The sequence below is a fragment of the Branchiostoma floridae genome, chromosome 17 (genome assembly GCF_000003815.2).
Source record: "Branchiostoma floridae strain S238N-H82 chromosome 17, Bfl_VNyyK, whole genome shotgun sequence".
Taxonomy (NCBI): domain Eukaryota; kingdom Metazoa; phylum Chordata; class Leptocardii; order Amphioxiformes; family Branchiostomatidae; genus Branchiostoma; species Branchiostoma floridae.
In genome coordinates this window covers 6,867,457-6,887,902 of record NC_049995.1, presented here as the reverse complement: position 1 = coordinate 6,887,902, position 20,446 = coordinate 6,867,457, and the positions used below count along the sequence as shown (strand labels likewise).

General features: G+C 38.8%; 1 protein-coding gene across 48 annotated transcripts in view; it reads left to right on the top strand.

Annotated features, from left to right (window-relative positions):
• The window catches only part of LOC118404738 (protein scribble homolog), a 103,845-nt gene that overhangs the window by 22,976 nt on the left and 60,423 nt on the right, over positions 1-20,446 (top strand). For all 48 annotated transcript variants that reach the window (XM_035804012.1, XM_035804057.1, XM_035804056.1 and 45 more), the window contains exons 4-10: positions 8,637-8,726; positions 9,316-9,372; positions 15,556-15,619; positions 15,974-16,048; positions 16,906-17,050; positions 19,038-19,240; positions 19,857-19,972. In XM_035804012.1, the coding sequence (XP_035659905.1) occupies positions 8,637-8,726; positions 9,316-9,372; positions 15,556-15,619; positions 15,974-16,048; positions 16,906-17,050; positions 19,038-19,240; positions 19,857-19,972 (750 nt within the window). The remainder of the gene's footprint in view (positions 1-8,636; positions 8,727-9,315; positions 9,373-15,555; positions 15,620-15,973; positions 16,049-16,905; positions 17,051-19,037; positions 19,241-19,856; positions 19,973-20,446) is intronic.

Genomic DNA, 20,446 nt, shown 5'->3' with positions numbered 1-20,446 from the left:
ACTAACATAAAACCACTGCAAACTTAAATACACCTACAGTAGGTTTGTGTGTGAAGCCATGAGATTTGTGGGTAGGGGACCAGGTGCCGTTCTCTGATTTGGAAAATCTTATTACCTGCCTACAGTTCTCTATGGAGATAAAAATCATACTTCTGATCAATCCTGACGGATTATGGCTTATTGTCATGGTAATTTCTGGTCCTTATTTCTTTTGGAATAATTTCACATGATAGTGCAGGTTTGGAAATATTCATTTTTGGATGCACTGGTGCACCCAACCTAAAATTTAGGCACACAGGGAAATTTTTATTTGTGTGAACAAGAAGTGTAATGTAAGCAAAAAGCAACTACCTTCTCTTTAGAGTTTGAATCTGAAATTCAATTTCAAACTTTCCACAGCTAGTTGAAGAAGGTTTTTGCCATATTTTGGGACACTTAAATGGTAAAAAAGACATGTGTGTTGTATTACACTGTGCCAGTACACAATACAGACCAGTAACTTAGTACCTTTACATGTAAAGCCCTACAAAAATATCTATAGGTACATGCACACCACTATTGTCAAAATTAGGTACACAGCTCCGAGTTTTGATGTATAAAAGTGCATATCTACCCAGTATTAAATGTTTCATATGATATTGCCGATCTTGGTTGCTATTTTTACATGAAATACTCACCAGGAATATGCAAGTTCATAATAAAATGCTATGGTTAATATGAATCAACATTAAGAAAATGCCAGTGTCCTGACATGTGCATTTATAACTGTTTGCAACAGTTGAAGATTTCCATCACAAGTGGAAGCTTTCTAAATGATTCTATTTTGTAGGGCTCCCATATCTGGCGCCTCCCTAACTAGCTTTCTTGGAATTCTACACCGCGTAATAGCCCAGTTCTGGGAAGTATAGTAACAGATGGAAGAAATTCTTGGAAAAGGTCTACCTCTTGGGGTAAATGACTAGACTAATGTACTCTGTACAAAATGGTTGTATGCAATGGGTAATTCGTAGGTAGAACTTCTAGAAGCTTTTCGGAGAAAGGAAATTGAAATAGAACCTACAATTTGCATGCCAAGAAATTTGAAAAGGGGTCTGTTATGAGTCATACATTTCTCGAATAACATAGGAGCATTCTGCTACTGTTTGCAAATGATATATCATTTTTACCTTTGCCAAGAAGGTTATGGTTTTGGTGTCGTTAATTTGTAGGTGGCTATGATTGTTTCTACCATAACATAAGTCAAGAACTGGTGGATGGATGGAGGGTGATGATATTTGGTACATTTGTTGGTGGGTAGGGTTTGTAGTGACAAAGGTCAAGTTTGATAAAAGGCCTCCCAGCGGCTTTCTATGGCACTGCAGCTGATGTTTTGGTTTCCTTATGTTCTTGTGAAGACAATTATAAGATAGTTCAATCTAGTATTAAGTATCAAGTTACTCAAGTTGCTGTTATCTTGCTTATCTTATTAAAAAATTTATTATCTGGATGTCGAACTATATTTGTGGTGGTTGCCTAATACATTGTACCCATCAGGAAATTGTAACCTTTGACCTTGTCCTGGTTATCCCATCATACATATTTGTCACCAGATGATCGCTGGTCCATTAAGGGTAACGAAGCCCACCCAGTGGATAGAACAACCAGTAAAGTAAATGAATATACAGTATGTGATCTTTTAAGTTTAACTTTGATATTTCTAGATCAACTATGATCTATCAGGATTTCAAACAATTGGAGCTAGAAATATAGTATGAAATGCTACAATATCTCTTATTCTAAAAAGATGAACAGAACCTAATATTAGTGCTTATTCAAGGTAAAACCAATATCCCTGCCTAGATATAACTACTAATCAAGACATTATGACCTTTGACCTTGTCCTGGTTATCCCATCACACATATTTGTCACCAGATGATCGCCGGTCCAGCACGCGCGGCGGGGCCCACCCAGTCATTAATAGTTAACGACATGCACAGATGGGACGAGCGGTCTGATGATTAATTAAGGAGATAGCGCAAGCGATTGATCAGATATGACGATCCATTTGCGGTAAATGGCGCGGGAAATTCCCAGCCAACTTAACGCATGACTTGGCTGAACTTGTAAATCATTTACATCCAACATGAATATAGACATTTATGTAGATTTGATCCCGGAGAGTATGAGGCAACAATTACTGGAATTTTGATATCTTTTCAACAAATTTCAACTTAGGTTCTGGTTCTGTTATCATATACATCAAATAAATTGTCATTTGCTTTGTGTATGATACAAATCAGGAAACACTTTCTTTGATTGATGTTAAAAACTGCCTGGGAAATATAGTGTGATTTCTCATAGACATACTGTTATGCTAGATGTATGGTGATGTAGGGAATATCGCATTTCTTGCCTTCCCAAGAATATATCAGGCTGCATACAAAAACTACTTCAACTTTTTCAAGGTCTTAAGCTGTCATAGCTGCTAGAAAAGGAAATTGTTAACATTATTTTTCTTTGAATCACCAAGAAAATGCCCACATATCTGAGAATACTGTAAATTCTTTAATGTCTGCTGTGATTTAATCGTGTGGTAAGAAGAAAATGTACAGTCTGGTAGTTTTGATTATATAAGTTCCCAGTAGTGCTGAAGTCATATAATGTAGGGTGATAAAAATGAATTGGTTTTAGATAACAGCAAAAAACGTTAAACTTAAACCCACGCCAAAGATTTTTAGAAGTACAGTAGCAGAGAAAATATGTTTCACAGTTGATGATTTGGGTAGTGGTAGAGTAATTATACTGTATACCTTTTAGAATCTGTACAGTCAGAACAAGTGACCACCTCTACATAAGGACCACCTGGTCAATGTGACCACTTTTTTTAGTTTCTTTTCAATAATTTTTTCCATTAAAGGTCTGCTACGCAGTTTTTTGCGCTTCAAACTGAAAACAAAAAATCCATTTTCCGGCCATTTATTTATATAGTTAGTTGAATCAAGCCTACCACATTACGGAACACTATTCAAGGTATGTCAGGAGTCGATATTTTCGCCTTGCGAGCGCGTTTGAAAACCTGTGAATCTGCACACCCGCGCTGGGTTTCAGCCATTTTCTTCTTCTGAATGAACCGTTGATGATTGATTCTTGTTCGAATTCTCACCGGTGCCTAACTAGGGAGGTCAGAAAGTTACAGCGCGCGTAAGACGAAATGTTTGTACTTTTGTAGGCTAATTCTCTACGTTGCAAATGTGAAATAATGACACAAAAGTGTCAAAAAGTGTCAAAAAGTAGTAGTAAATCTGAGATTTCTTAGTTCTAGAATATTTCAAATTTGAGCGCAAAGAAATGCGTAGCAGACCTTTAACAAGCATTAAGAATCCTTTATACAGTGACCACCTGTCTACATAGACCAGAATTTCGTGTGGTCTTCTTGGGCAGCTTTCACCTCTATCTGTTTATGATAATATTAGGTGTGAATAAAGTGTTATCGACTTTTGTCAGCATTTTGTTATGATGAGAACAGTTGGCGGGATTACGTTAGCGCCCCATGCTGGTGCCACTTATTCCGCATAATTTATGAGTCCCAAACCTGGATGTCTAACAGGGCGGAGCCTGGCCACCAGTGGGGTCCCAGGGATAAACAAGTCCACTAGCCCTATTGTCCAGGGCAAGTGAAAGTGCTGTTCGGGCAAGTGCATGTCCTACCCCCCTTGTCCGATCGGGCAAGTAAGATTTTTCCATTGATTTTAGTGCAATTTTGATATACTTGTTACTTTTTACAGTCATGACATCAAGCAATTGTCTACAGAGATTTCCATTGCTGGAAGTGAAAATGCATATACTAGTAACAGTGACATTTGAATTTTGGGCAAGTGAAAAATTGGTTCGGGCAAGTACATTTTTTATGTGCTTGCCCGATAGGACAAGTGGATTTTAGAAAACTTGTTCAACCCTGGGGTCCTGGTGTCAATAGATACTGCAGGGCTCGAAATCGTTTTTTCTGCATACCTGCAGTGGTGCAGGTGGCATTGAAAATTACCTGCACCAGACAAATTTTACCTGCACCACTCTGAATTGAGGAAGTGTGGATCATACTGAAATTGTTCAGGAACTATTATTTTATACTCAATAGGTGGTAACAGTCAATGCAGCTAATATTGAACAATCCACATGCACCTACACCATAGGATATTTACCTTTGCCAGAATGGCTAAGGTTATGTTTTGGGCTTGTGAGTCTGTGTGTCTGTGTGTCTGTGTGTCTGTCTGTTAACAGCATAACTCAAGAAGCCTTACATGGATCCCGATAATATTTGGTAGGTGGGTAGGGGTCGGGAAAACGAAGGTCAAGTTCGATAATGGGCCCCCTAGCGGCTTGCTAAGGTACTGCAGCAGAACCTCAATTTTTGATATCTCGTGTTCTGGACATGCTGTGATCATGATTTTTGAGTGGTAGATAGTCCTTGAAACAGAGAGTAAGTGCTGTGAGTTTGGGCCCCCTAGCGGCTTTTTTGGAACTGCAGGCGCCGGTTTCCTTTCGAACTTTGGACGAGAATAACTCTACAACGTGTTGACGGATCGTCATGATTTTTGGTATGTAGATAGAATGAGTGATGACTTACATACTGGTATGCTAATTATGCAAATCAACAGCTAATTTGCATAATTAATGAGGGAAATTTATAAATCCACTGCATTCCATGATAGGACTTTCAAACTTGTCACATATGTAGCTGGGAAGGAGAGAAATGTCGATAGATATCAATTATGCAAATGATGGCCTCATTTGCATAATTAATGAGAAAATATGAACGTGTTGACGGATCATCATGTTTTTTGGTATGTAGGTAGCGTAAGTGAAGACCTAGATAATGAGATACCAATTATGCAAATCAACAGCTAATTTGCATAATTAATGAGGATATTTTATATATTCACTACATTCCATGATAGGACTTTAAAATTAGTCACATATGTAGCTGAGAAAGAGAGAAATGTCAATACATATTTATCATGCAAATGATGATCTCATTTGCATAATTAAAGGCAAAATATGGACATGTTGACGGATCGTCATGATTTTTGGCATGTAGATAGCCTAAGTGAAGACTTATATAATGTGATACTTATTATGCAAATTAACAGCTAATTTGCATAATTCATTAAGAAAAGTTCATAAATCCACTGCATTCCATTATAGTACTTTCATCAAGTTGAAAAAGGATCATCATGATTTTTGGTATGCTGATAGCTTTAGTAATGCTTGATACAATTTGATATCAATTCATTGTCACTTGGGATCTAATATGCATAATCAATGCCGAAATTTTATAAACCAAGTCCAAGCATATAATTATAAAGAAAATGAAATGAGTAATGCATTTGTCTACAGACATCATCCTACATAACAAACCTGGTTTATTTGGCAAAGGTATGTGTTCGTGGAACTCTAGTTATATATTAAACCTAGTACGAGGACCAGTGCAGGTTAGGTGCAGGTAGACACCAGAAATACCTGCACAGCTCCAATTTTACCTGCACTAACCTGCATCTATTTAGGCAGATGGTATTTTGAGCCCTGTACTGTATATCTTCAAACTTTGGCACTGGTTTTATTTTCTTGGTGAGGCCTAGGAAAAATAATTAATCAGTTTCAGTCCTGAAGAAAGGGTAGGTAGGTAGGGATTATCTTTTTTTTTTCCTGTAATTTTTTTAGGCTGGCCAAATTCTGGTGAGACATATTAGTATACAGTTGAATAAAGAAACTGAAATGCAAGAGGACACTTGTCTTACAATGTGAAACTTTGATTTTGTGCATTAAAAAACCTCTATCCTTGATTAGATAGGACAAGCAGTGTTTTTACTTCAATATTATGAAGCAGGCTGAATAAAAATTCTAACTGGAAGCTATGTGACCACTCCCAAAAAAGTCTAAGGTTGGCAGGTTTTTCTTAGGGTCGGTAGGGAAACAGGAAACACAACATTTTTTTCCTAAGCCTGACCTGTCCACTGGGAATTCACAACAGTTCAAATTTGTGTCTACAATCTAACTCTAATGTACTAAAGAATCATATAACATACAATCATACAAAAGACCTAATTAAGGTTATGTTGGAGGGAGTCAAACATTCCCCACCTAATCAGCGATGAGTGGTCCCTTATCATTAGTGAATGGTCCCTTATCCCTTGCTAATGAGCTGATGATAAGTAGGGAGATAAGGCTTCTCTGGACTTTCATCTGTTTTCTGTCAAAAGCGCCACCATGTGGCTACTCGAAACATTGCAGCATGAAAGACAGCTCTTTTGGTGAAAAGTTTTAGTCAACACGGTAACTTCATTGTTGCAAAACTTCTCAAATAATTTTCATCACAAAGGATTTTTTAACATTCTGTAAGCTGGTAAAGTCAATAGTACAAATGCGACATTATGTATAGTAGTACTACTCAGTTTGGTATCTGTAGACGCAGACTCACTCTCTGTATGGTTTCAAAAAGACCACAAGACTACCTTTACCTACCTTTTACCTGTGGTAGGATACTTTGAATGATGCCAAATCCCAAAGAACAGTTTTGAAACATCCCCAATAACAACACACACCTGTTTTGGCCCTTTCACTCAAATATGCCAAAATGAGTTGTGAAATCTGTCAATGCTGACTACTTCACACAAACCAGGCTTATCGTTTTAAAAGATGTCATGCATTCAAACATTTTCCAAGGACATGTTATACTTAAACTTGTGACATGGAACTTTGCACAGTTAGACAGGCAGGTGAATTGTTTGAATTTATCAATATTAATAAGTGACAAAGTCATACTATCAATATTAACTAGACACCTTTTTTTGAATAAAATAGAATTTATCATAGTTTCTATTGGATGCATGGTCTACGTTGTATTAAAATTGCATCCTTTCCATATGGTAATCTTTTATTGCAGAGCATTTAGAAATAGGATATCATCGTTATATCTTTATATGTATATTTGAAACCATCTTTAGACACATGAATACGGCCACATAAGATATGTTTTGTCAAAACGCTGACTGATTTGGACGTCAGCATTTCTTGTCCTCAGAGGACCCCAGTTAGTGGTCTGTCTTTGAAAATCAATACTTTCTTCAAACTGTGACCCTTCAGCCTCATTAACGGTTGGTCCCCTGAGAAATGGTTAGTCCCCTAGGAAATTCCCACTGACTTGATATACCGTAACTTTCTAACTCTTTTGAGTGTTAAAATAAGGGAATGTTCCGCTCTACACAGCAAATTTCTTTGTAGAACTGTACTTATAATAATTTTCATTTTCAGTAGAAATCAGTTGAATATTTGATTGACAAAATTGTGTGGTTAGGCCATAGGATATGATTACATTTTTATTACATAATATATGCAGTATTTATACATAATTGTATGATCGACAGTGACAATAAGCAAGTTACAAATGTAACGTTATGTATCTATTTTTACAGTGTTTATAAACAAAAAAGGCAAAGAAAGATTTGATATGTTCTTGTATCAGTAGTCGAAAAAAAGCCCTCCTACAATTTGAAGAAAACTTTGTGTTTTAATGATATCAAAAATTTGATAATAAACAGTATGCTAGGAATATAAAAAGAATGTATTTTATTTTGGCCAAGCCAATATTAATACTCATACTAAGAAACAGTAATTTTTGGGGGGCCTCAGACTACATGTATTCCGAAAGAAGACAGTGTTATGATTTTTGAGCTTAGTGATACTCTGAATCTATATATAGGAAAGCAATCTTCCGACATACAAAACGTACATATATGTATGAATGGGGCTGTCAGACTATATTATGTGTTCAGTTAATCCACCGTATTGTAACCTAACCTCAGACTCTTCTTCCCCGTTTGAAATTCTAAGTTTTGCATAAACATTATGCATAGAAAAATGATATCTCAACAGATCTACATATACATGTATGTACTCCTATATTCTGATATACATGCAGTGAATATTATTTGGTGAACCAACCGGGCTCAAAACACCCACCTGAAAAATTTATGAGACTGCAGAAAAAATTAGATTGTAGGTTGGTAAGTTGAAAGAATTATTACATTCTGAATGTAGGAGGACAACAGCAAATACATCATCATGAAAACAAAATTGAAAGGCAAAATTTCGTGAAAATGCAGAATGTTTTCCCCATAGCTTTTTGTCAAGCTACGCACACACAATACTATACCATTATTTGGCTTGTCCTATGGTATTGTGTGTGGGTAAAAAAAGCCGTCTTCTTGTTTTTCGGACCAGGTCATAAACATAAGAAGAAGAAGAAAGAAAAAGAATACAATGGTAAAAACAATATGTTCACCTACTGGGGGAAACATTACAATGTTCAATTTTTTTTGTAGCTGAAAGGTGCCAAATTTGCTGGTGTGAAATGTAGTAATTTATACGTCGATGTAGGTTAGACATCCAGGTAATAAGATACACCAAAAAGTAGTTACTCAAGCAACTGGATATGGTTTTGGAAACGGTCAGACGTTTCGGATAGAATCCACTATCCTTCGTCAGTGACACTGACTGATGAGATCAGGAAGAAACAGGTCTTTTATACACTTTAACTATAAATGAAGACAATTTCAGATGTCGTAATTAATGTTTTCCTTCTGCCCGTGTTTTTGCCCAGATTACCGGATGGTTTTACCCAGTTGCGAGGGCTGCGGTACGTGGCGCTCAACGACATCTCACTCCACAAGTTACCCGGAGACATCGGCAGGTAAGGAACGCTCAACTATTGTGGAGTATGGTTACAACTAGGGGTGGGTACTGGTACAGAAAATTCAGGTCCAGGTTCGGTCCAGATCCAGAGGATCAGGTCCAGGTACGGACTTGAACACCTAGTCCTGATTATCTGTGAAAATTTGTGAATGGGCGATACTCAAAATAATGGTATCGCTACAAAGCCTGTTTTTTTATTGGAGAATCTGACATCCACTGTTGTTATGAATTCCTATCTACCATCCGAAAAGAAAAGAAAAAGCGGTTTTGTGCCGGTACAGCATACTGGTACCACTCCTTTAGCACGACTAAGCTAAGGGTCGATGTAATGCGGCACACTTGTTCCTCAATTAGCCTTCTGTTTTCGTCTTGCTTTCATGCAATTGAACCAAGCAAGAAAATGAAGGGGCCTGACTAGTTAGTCTTTCAATCTTACATGTTTCTTTCCGAGGTTTGCGAGCAACAAGTTTGCTAATCTTCTGTTTGGTAAGAAAATAAGAAGCATGTGAAGTAGTGATTGAGAAACAGTCAATAGAATTGAATATTCATGTGTTCGTCACAATTTAAAATCTTTGTCTTCCCCCCAGTCTGTCCAATTTGATAACCCTGGAATTGAGAGAGAACCTCCTGAAAGTGCTGCCCACGTAAGTACAACATCAACTGTCTTGTTTGTTTGTTTGTTTTGTATTACCAGTAAACAGTCTTAAAGCGCAACACACTAATTGTGTACAGGAAGTACATGTACAAGCTGCATAAGACCAGACTGTAAGGTTTGATCCACTCACACAGGGAAGGACCCTTCCTCTTCTTGATAATTGTGGTGTTCTTCAACATGCTGGAGGTGTGGCTCTCCTCAAACGTGGGACCTTTTGACATAAAATCCCCTCTAGTTTAATGGATTCTCCTGTCAATTGGGCAGATGAGCAGGCAGACAGGCATTAACTTGTTTACCTGACCTGCACATGACTTTTTATGGTGAAGGAGGGGTGTGCAATTCCTTCTCCACCCTCTCGTCTACTGGAGCACTAAGTCTCACAGGGACAGAACTGTATGCCACGTGTGAGACGGAGATGCAGCTTTGTTGTTCGGAGTATCCATCTCCTAGGAGGACTTCCGACCAAGGATGTAGGGGGTTCCTCCTACCCCGACTCCTGTGCCATGGCGGGTGCCGCTCATGCCCGAACATGCCTCTAAGGCCTGTCTCGGCCACAAAGCCCCGCCAAGGCCACTAGCCGCAGCTAGATACTCATTTACACCTGAGTTAAGTGAGGAAAGTCGTGTAAAGTGCCTTTCCCAAGGGCACAAGATCGGTGACACAGCAGTCGGATTTGAGCCCGCAACCTCTCGGTCTCGAGCCGAACATGCTGCCACTGCGCTACGCGGTCTAGCTAATAGGACATCCCTAACTGAAGCCAGGTACTCCTTTTGACCCAAGTGCAGTGAAAAATTAGACGTTATTTGTTGGGTGTATTTTCCAAGGGCACCACAGTGGGGATTCGAACCCAGAACCTTAGGTTCTAACTAAGTCACCAACCTTACCACAAAACGATCTCTCATGTTCAAATGTATGAGGGTACAAAACTGTGTAATGAATATTTTTCTTCAAAATTTATTTCGCACATGAGCATCACTGTAATTGTAAATCGGAAATATGATGGTTTTAATATCTTGATATGTAATCCAGAAAATGAAAGTTTAGAAATGTGCAATTTTTTTTTATGAAACACTTTCTTGTGTTCTTGCCCAAAGCATCTATTTCAGTTGAAACATGTTCAGCCAAATCTTCAGAACTGCTTCCAAAATCATATCCAGTTGCTTGAGTAACTGCTGTTTAGGATATCTTACTACCCTGAGGTCCAACCCTCATCAATGTACTAAAGGTCTCATTGATGAGTTTTTTCCTCCCATAGACTCCCATGTTATAATTGGTGGTTCACATGGGCGCATTCATAATGAAGTTAAGTGAAATTCTAGCAGATTTTTCATTCTATGTCAAGCACATTTACCCAAAATTGTGGGGAAAAATTGCCAACGTCAACTATACGTAGGTTCTTTTTTATAGCAATTACAAACTACGATTAGTTAATTCCCACAAAAGGCACTTTTTTGCTGCTAGTGTACAACCGCGCCACTCAGAACCCAGACTGTGTACCTCCGACCTAGCTCGCGGCTGCAAAACTTTACCTACTAATTTCTTCAGTTACAAACGAGCTTTCACCAATCTAACTTTTGAGATATCAGTTCCGCTGGCTACAAGGGAATTTCTCACCGCTAAAAACATGCGTCCATGCAGCCGTTTATTTTTTGGCTCGGATCTCTTTTAGGGTACCCACTCGGAGTAATACATCAATGAGACCTTACTAAAGAAGACTATCAGATAACTTGTAGAGTATTAGGAACTCACTTAACACGTCAATAGCGTGCTAGATAACGATAAAAATCCCATCCAAACCATCCTCCTCAGGGTGTCCTGTCTAAGACTTGTATTTGTGGCAAGTTAATTTCACACTTGATTTCCCCAAGGAGGGTATGATTCAGATAAGAGGTATAATGAACACAGAAGTATTATATAGTGACATAAACCTACTGAAAGTGCCACAAATACAATATGCATGTTATCCAGCTAGATGATGTAAGAATAGGCTAGGGTTATTAGGCCTTGAAAAAAATGTTGTATTTCCTGTTTCCCTACCTACCATAGGAAAGCCTGCCGACCCTAGACTTTTTTGGGTTGGTTAATGGAGTCACATAGTTTCCAGTTAGAATTTTTATTCAGCCTGCTTCCTGTAATTAAAGAAAAAAACTGTTTGTCCTATCTAATGAAGGATAAATGTATCTACAGATTTCTTACCAACTTATATGCACAAAATTAAAGTGTGACATTCAAAATATAATTATCCTTATGGATTTCAGTTTTACTTTGTTAAACTGTATTTGGGCCAAAGTCTAAAAGATTTGAAAAAATAAGATAATCCCTACCTATTTTTGTCAGGACTGAAACAGAAAACACAACATTTTTCCCCTAGGCCTAGGATATTAGTGAACTGTGCCCTCATGTTAAGAAGCTCTGTGTTTGGTATCATTCGAGCCGTGTACCTAAACAAATCTTAGGTACAGGTACAGTTGAGTGTAACATATTTGAGCCTCAAAACATGTTTATTTGTAAGTTTTCTCAGTCTTAACTTGAAATACTAGGCAGGTTGTCAAAATTGTCATCTTCCAGATGGGGTTTACATATCTTTAGTCTGAAAAATTATGATTTAGTTTGTTCAGGTACAGAAACAGGACTAGTGCAGACTGCTTTGTATGACATACGGCAAAAATTGATGCATGCGCAGATGTCACCCATAAGATTGAATCAACTTGGCCTTTCGTATGAAAAATTACTCAGTGTCAAACACGGGCAGCGCTTGTATAAAATTTGCCGTGACTTATACGACATATTCGATGAGTAGAGTAACGGCAGATTGATGACTCAGACTTGTAAATTTTACTCCAGTCTTGACCCCCTCTCAGCGTAGCTTTCCTCCGCTTACAGCTGCTCCTTTACAGCAAGATTTATGGAATATTTTACTGTCTCAAATCTAAACGGAGATGTTTTATTCTGATATCTTTATCTGTATTGATCAGAGAGTGTAACCAGGGCTCTAGCCAGTGTCCGTTTTTCCGTCAATTGACGGAAGTTTGCTGCGTGTGACGGAAAAATTTTAAAACCAATCTGTCAACCTTGACGGATAAAAATCCTTGGTGGAAGCTACAGGCGGCTTGGGGCACTGTCCACGGCCGTAAAAGCCACACACTGTTTTGCTATTGTTATTATTGTTGATGAAGTGTGTCGGCACCCTTTCGCATTTGATTATCTCATTAAAACCCGTTTTTCAAGGTCTCAGTTCAGTCTTTCTAGCTCCTGGAATAGTGTTTTCGCGACAATGGGAATTGGCTGACAGAAAAAAAATTCAAGCTGGCTAGAGCCCTGGAGTGTAACAACCCTTTGGCGTACACACCAGCTTTGCAATGGCGGCTTGTTGTATAAAATGGAATATCTTATCCCACCTGAATGGGTATGTAACTCCAGGCTTAGGCTGAACTAGCTAATGAAAATGATACTTTAATCATGCCAAAGCCTTGCTGGGCTCGAAATACTTTTTATGAATACTTGCAGGTAACATTATCATATGATTATGAATAACCTGCACCAGACAACTTTTACCTGTACCACTCAGAATTTTCAGGAAGTATGTATCATACTTAAATCTGTTCAGAAACCATTGCCGTTATTTCTTTTATACTCCATAGGTGGTAACATTCAATGCAACTAGTAATAGTCCATATCATGAGATGAGTATATTGATAATATAAACCCAGTACATGGACCAGTGCAGGTTAGGTGCAGATAATATCAGAAATACCTGCACTGCTCCAATTTTACCTGCTTGAATGCAGGTGGTATTTCCAGCCCTGTCTTGTCTCGAAGGAGGAAAATTGATTGGCCAACGAGTCGGTTCTAATACGTCCAGCGTAGATCTCCAAACCCTGATCCAATGTGAGTCTCCGGCGAATTTTGAACCTGCCGACCTTGCAATTAACAAATGTGGAGACTTTAGGTGACATGGAACAAACCTTATTGTATTCTATCTATGTGTAAGGGTGCACCAACGGTCAAATTACAAAATTTGGGTTTACCAAAGTGCATATATAGCCATTGGCATAGTTTTAACCTTAACCCTGCTAAGACAGTGTTACAGTACCAGTTTTGAATAGGTCACCAAGTACAGGGATAAACAAGTCCACTAGCCCTATTGTCCAGGGCAAGTGAAAGTGCTGTTCGGGCAAGTGCATGTCCTACCCCACTTGTCCGATCGGGCAAGTAAGATTTTTTCATTGATTTTGGTGCAATTTTGATATACTTGTTACTTTTTACAGTCATGACATCAAGCAATTGTCTACAGAGAATTCCATTGCTGGAAGTGAAAATGCATATACTAGTAACAGTGACATTTGAATTTTGGGCAAGTGAAAAATTGGTTCGGGCAAGTACATCTTTTATGTGGTTGCCCGATAGGACAAGTAGATTTTAGAAAACTTGTTCAACCCTGAGGTAGGACAGTAGTGGGAAGGTTAATATAATAATGTCCACCTGCCCATAATCTTTTGATTGATGGAAGACAGAATATTGCTTTTAACAGATAAACTGGGATGAAGTACTATCTGCACCTGGTAGATACTGTACAATCAGTGGGCGCATATTGTGAGGAGATACTGTAAAATGCATGTAATGTTGCCGTACCTAAATTACGCAGTAGGGTTTCTTTCTGATGAGGGAAGCGGTGTTGCATGTTTTAACCATGGGGGTCCCTTTATGAAGTCCCTTACTTCCCAGATTTTTTCTCTGACAAGCATAAGATTCAGATTGACCAGAGGGATGCTACCAGGTCACATGTGGCCACAGTCTTCAACTGTGAATGATTGTAATTATCTTCATGAAAATATGATAAAAAAATATTATGGGTGTGTCTGTGTTTCTCAAACAAAGCTTTCTGCATGTCTTTGTGTGTGTGTGTTTTTGTGTGTCTGGATTTTTTTTAGTCAGCATAACAAAAGAACCTCTGACTTGATAGTATATACGGTGATATTTGCAATTGCTATGTGGGTAGGTATTGGGAAGACGAAGTCAAGATCGCTATTAGCTTGTATGTGTCCTTGTTTTGCCTCAGTCTGAATACATAACTCTTACTTAGATTCCTTTCAAACTAGACACTGTAGATTGGGAATATGATCCATCCCCTGCTAAGTCGCTACACTCCCTCATGTTGCCATGTCATTTTTCACTACACTCGTGTCCCCATGCAATTTTCCTTTAAAAAATTCTTAAAGTTTGTAGCACTGTGAATTCCAAGGGTTCTCAGGTGGTACAGTAAATAGCAATGCGATGGAAATACCAGCAGGTGTTTTTGGTTTGTTATCAGCTTCCAATGGAGAATTGAGTCTGATGAGATAGGTGAATATTTCAAGATTTATATTAGCTTGTACAGGTAGGATTTGGTTAAAAGGGTGGTAAATTGGAAAGGAATTGCAGGCAACGCATTTGTTGAACCTAAATTATTGTTGCTTTGCTAAAGCTTTATATTATTTTCACCACATGACGTCTGTTATGTTTTCTGAATCTCGGGGGATCCCTTAAGCAATTTGATACCATTTTATTTTCATAGTATAACTGTTAGCTAAGCTAAATAATGAGTGAGTGTGAGTGTTTGTAGTCTGATTTAATTGCCCCCCTGTTGTTACAAGAATTGCTCTGATGTTGCTAACAGAGCACAAAGGGTTTTGAAACTATTATTTCTGTGGCAGAGAGCGATGTTTCTTTTGTAACCACAGACAGCCATGTTCTTTTATGTGTCTCAACAGCCTACTGGGTTTTCCACCATTTTGGGAGTGTTACCTCCGTGGTAGAGGTTTTGTTTTTGGTTTCCCCTGCTACGAAATTGTCGCATGGCCCTCATGAAAGTTTATTTGTAACTGAAGAAATTAGCAGGTAAAGTTTGGCTGGTATGTTAAATGGAGGTCCTATGTTTAAGCAGAGCCACACCTCAAACATGTAGAAGAACCCACCACACTTATCAAAATGAGTAGAGGTCCTTCTCTATCAGTAGATCAAATAAATTCTTTGGGATGTGCAGCTTGTACTGTTCAGTACAAACCTGCTGTGTTATGGAATGCAGCTTGTAAGTTGTTCTGTACAAACCTGCTGTGTTATGCCATAAGGAAAGTTACCAGGTATGCAATATTAAAAAAAAACATGAAGAATAAACATGTTTTTGTTTTTGCAGGTCTCTGTCATTCCTTGTGAAGTTGGAACAGTTGGATCTCGGTGCCAATGAACTTGAAGACTTGGTAAGTACCCGAACACCTACACACTGGCTTTGATGTACTAACTAAATAAAATGTCTACGTATACACTACTATGCACTATATGCCTGCAATGACTAAGAAGGTATTACTTACTCTTAGATGTTGAGAAGAAAAATAATAGACTCTATGAAGCTGTGGCTTTGATGTACCAAGTAGATAAAATTTCTACAGAGTCAGACTTAGTAGATTTTATACACTATGCACTAAATGCCTTCAGTGACTATGAAGGTATTACTTACTCTTAGATGTTGAGAAGAAGAAAAAATAGACTGTATGAAGCTGTTTTACCACTATACCATCTGTAATGCCGTGATGTTTTTATCCCATTTACTCTAGCCGGAGACCCTCGGAGCATTACCAAACCTCAAAGAGCTCTGGTTAGATGGAAACGAGATCAAAGAACTCCCTCCGGTAAGCCTACGCGACGGCGACCTCTGACGTTTTTACGAGGCTTTGTTGTGAATGGGAATAAATTATACCGTAAATGTTATTACGTTATCTGTGTTTTTATGTTTGCGCAAAACCAAAAACGCCGCATTTTCTTGTCATCTGCCCACGTAACGTTATCTCTGCCCACGTAACGTTGTCTAAGCGCTACACCTACATACATTTTACCAAGGTTAAAGCCAGCACCCGTCCTTCCATCAAAAATTTTGCAGTTTGGGACAGAAAAAGAATTTCCCCATTCCATCCTCTATGACGGACAAAAATTGATATGTAAAGATATCATGAAGCTGTCTCCCTTGTGTAATTTTTCACCTTCAATGCTAGAGGGGATTTGTAATTGAGGGGATGGAAAATGATTTCAGGCTGGCTACAACACTGCATTGTACTATACATTGTACAGTATTATGAGGGGTTGCAGCCTTGCCTAGTCACTAGTAGGTTGTTTTCAACTTGCTGTAAAGTTGCTAATGTTACCATTACCACAGCAGTACATATCTCTAGCTGTATCACAAACTTAAAGTTCCATTTTCTCCATAACGCAAAATAAATCACCACAAATCTAAATGCATTTATGGTACCTTCTGTCCGTATTGTCACTCAAATTCAGCTCAGCAGTAAGTCCTATAGTTCTATTGATGTTGCTATTCCATCAGGGTTATGTTTATCAAGCTTTAATAGGTATAAAAAACAGAATATAGAACTAGAATTTCAATCTAAAATTGTTGTACTTAGATACAGTTTGAATGATGTTTGATAATTCTTTTATCACGTTGACATGTTTTTTAGAAGATAAGATGTTAATGTCTATTTTTGACTTCTAGGAAATTGGGCACTTGAAGAAGCTGAGCTGTCTGGATGTGTCTGAGAACAAGCTGGAGTTCCTTCCAGATGAGATAGGGGGCCTCGTTAGCCTGACTGATCTGCACCTGTCACAGAACTGTCTGGAGGCCTTACCTGACACCATTGGTGAGTCTTTTATTGTTACCTTCTTAAAAAATGGAGGTTATGTTTTCAGTAGGAGTTTTGTGTGTGTGTGTGTGTTTGTGAACACAATAACTTAAGAAGACCTATAGAGTGTCTCGATATTTAGCACGTGACCACAAAATGCGACAACAGAATCACTAGATGTTTTGTCCCCTTGTTGGTTTGTTTCATAGTCTTTTTGGTGGTTTTATTTTCGTGATGTCCTCTTCACTGTGACTCCTTGACACCACAAATGTGTTTTCAATGAATTACGACATGGAATTGTTTCAACCACAAATTCAAAATGTAGGAGAAACCCGCTTTTCCCACCTGTCGAGAACTCAGATTACTGAAAGTAAAATTCATTGTACATCTCTATGAAAAGCACCTCCTTGCAGTACCAATTCAATAAGCAAGACAGGGATCGAAATACTTTTTTTTTGCTACATGCAAAATTGCAAGTTGGCAAAAATTTTACATGCAATTTGAAAAATTTACATGCAAAATACAACTAGGCAGCGATGGCGACGAGTATCGCTAGCTTGAATCGATGAATTTTTATTACATCTAGTAAAGCTGCCGGAGAAAGTTACTGGCAAAAACAAGGAAGGATAAAGACACACATCCATTTGTCTTTTTGTCTAAGAGTAGGGGGTCTAATTCCTCAGTATTTTTCCAATAGGCCAGGTATTTTCAACATGCAAGATTGCATTTTAGAATAATTTTACATGCAAATCTCAAAAATTATGTGCAAATTGCAAGTTAAGTATGTGTATTTCGAACCCTGCAAGATGGCATTGGTGAATGGTAATAGTCATTATCAACAATTGTATAAAATCTTTCATCTTGCCATTGCTATTGCACATTCAAAGGGTTGTTGTTTCAAGGAGGCACTGTTTTTGGTTTGTGTGATTGTTTTGGTGTGTGTCCAAAGTATATTTTCCTGTAAGAAGCTATTTGTGTTGCCCAACCAATGATGTCTGTCTTGGGATTGCAGTAGAACTTCCAGGTTTGATTTCTTAATGTTCTATGGTAGACAGCCAGTGGAAAGAAGTGACATTAATTTTGGCCCTACAGCAGCTTTCTTTATGAACTGCAGGTGCATTTTTTAGTTACAGATTTGAAAGAAGACATTTTCCAACAGTCTTCGCTGAATTGAAGTCTTCCTTGAATTCTTCAGTAAACGTTTAACTTTTAACAACCATCTGTCGCCTTCATCAGTACAATGGTCGTCGAAACGTTTACGGAAGAATTGAAGGAAGGTTGTGTAACGAAGAAGGCTTTGTTCAATTGATCTACCAACCTGATGAAAGTATTTACATCTGTCTCCCCTGTGTTGTAGGTAAGTTGAAGCATTGGACAATACTGAAGGTGGATCAGAACCAGATCCTGGTGCTAATGCTTGGGAAGAAATGACATGAATTTTGGCCCTCTATCAGCTGTCTTTATGAACTGCAGGGGCGTTGTAGTTACAGATTTGGAAGAAAACATTTTCTAACCATCAGTCTTCCCAATGTTGTAGGTAAGTTGAAGCAGCTGGTGATGCTAAAGGTGGATCAGAACCAGATCCTGATGCTGATGCTTGAGAAATTTGGCCCTCTATCAGCTTTCTTTATGAATTGCAGGCGCATTTTAGTTACAGATTTGGAAGAAAACATTTTCTAACAATCAGTCTTCCCAATGTTGTAGCAAAGTTGAAGCAGCTGGCGATGCAGAAAGAGGATCAGAACCAGATCCTGGTGCTGATGCTTGTTGGGAAGAAGTGACATGAATTTTGGCCCTCTAGCAGCTTTCTTCATGAAGTGCAGGGGCGTTTTAGTTGCAGATCTGAAAGAGAAGTTTCTAAACTTTTGTCTCCGCTGTGTTGTAGGTAAGTTGAAGCAGCTTGCGATGCTGAACCAGATCCTTGTGCTGATGCTTGGGAAGGAGTGACGTTTTAGTTACAGATCTGAAAGAAAAGTTTCTAAACTTTTGTCTCCCTGTGTTGTAGGTAAGTTGAAGCAGCTTGCCATGCTGAAGGTGGATCAGAACCGGATCCTGGTGTTAACGCCAGACATCGGCAGCTGTGAGAGGATCCGGGAGCTGATCCTGACAGAGAACCTGCTACAGGAGATCCCACCAACCATCGGCAACCTCAAGGAGATGATCAACTTCAACGTGGACAGGAACAGGCTGCTCAACGTGCCTGATGAGGTCAGGAATAAACACTCGTCTCTCTCAGGGCTATGGGGTCTTTGACTTTGTTATGTGACAAGCTGAGAGATGGATGACATTGGTAACATGTTCATTGTGACTGACGGACGAATGACACTGTTGCCAGAAGGTTATATTTTAGGCAGCATTTGTCTCGGTGGCACAAGTGGTAGCACAACCCTGGTATTTAACTATATAGATCGAATCTCGTGGATCTATGGGCTAAAGTTTTATCTTAGTGTTGGCCCCATCTCATATTTGTTGTAAGGGATTGCATTCGTCACTTCAGATGGTGACATAAAGCCAATGCCCCGCGCATGAGGAAGCTTGTGACATAGGCCTCAAGAGTCAAACCTTGTGTATTGAGTTTTCCAGATATCCAGCACGTATCTGTTTCTTTGTTGTAACATTAGTTTTTGTAACATTAGTCATTGGATATGCAAAGCTGAGTGTGATTTATTTATTTTTTTATTCAACATTAATTATTTGTTTGTGTGTTATGTACAGATCAGAGGGTGTGTGATGACCCTACATTGTTTATTTTTTGTTATGTACAAATTGCATGATGTGTGACGACCCTACATTGTTTGTTTGTTTGTTTATTTATTGTGTACAGATCGGAGGCTGTGTAAAGCTGGGTGTGCTGTCCCTCAGAGACAACAGACTGACCAGACTTCCCAACGAGCTGGGCAACCTGAAGGAGCTTCATGTCATGGATGTGGCTGGCAACAGGTTAAACACTGAGTCTTCCTTAGGCTTTACAGGGTTAATGTGATCTGTTACACTCTTCAACTTCAACATTTAGTCAGGCCTTTTCCCTCCCCCCTTATTTAGAGAATCTGCCCCACATGTTTCATACCATGTTCTCCCCCCCCCCCCACCTTGGGTTAGAGAACCTCCCCTTCTTTGAATCCTTCCCCTTTCCTACATGTTAGAGAACCTCCCCTTCTTGTTTAAAACCAACTTGTTTTACCCCTCCCACAATTAGAGAACTTTCCCTTCTTGTCTCAAAGCATCTTGTTCCCCTTCTTTCCACTTAGCGAATCTCCCCTTGTTTCATTGTCCCCCCTTCAGGTTAGAGAACCTCCCCTTCTATTTTCAAAGCATCTTTTTACCCCTCCCCTCAGGTTAGAGAACCTCCCCTTACATGTATTTTAAATCAACTTCTCTCTCCCCCTGAGGTTAACCTCCCCTTCTCTTTTCAAA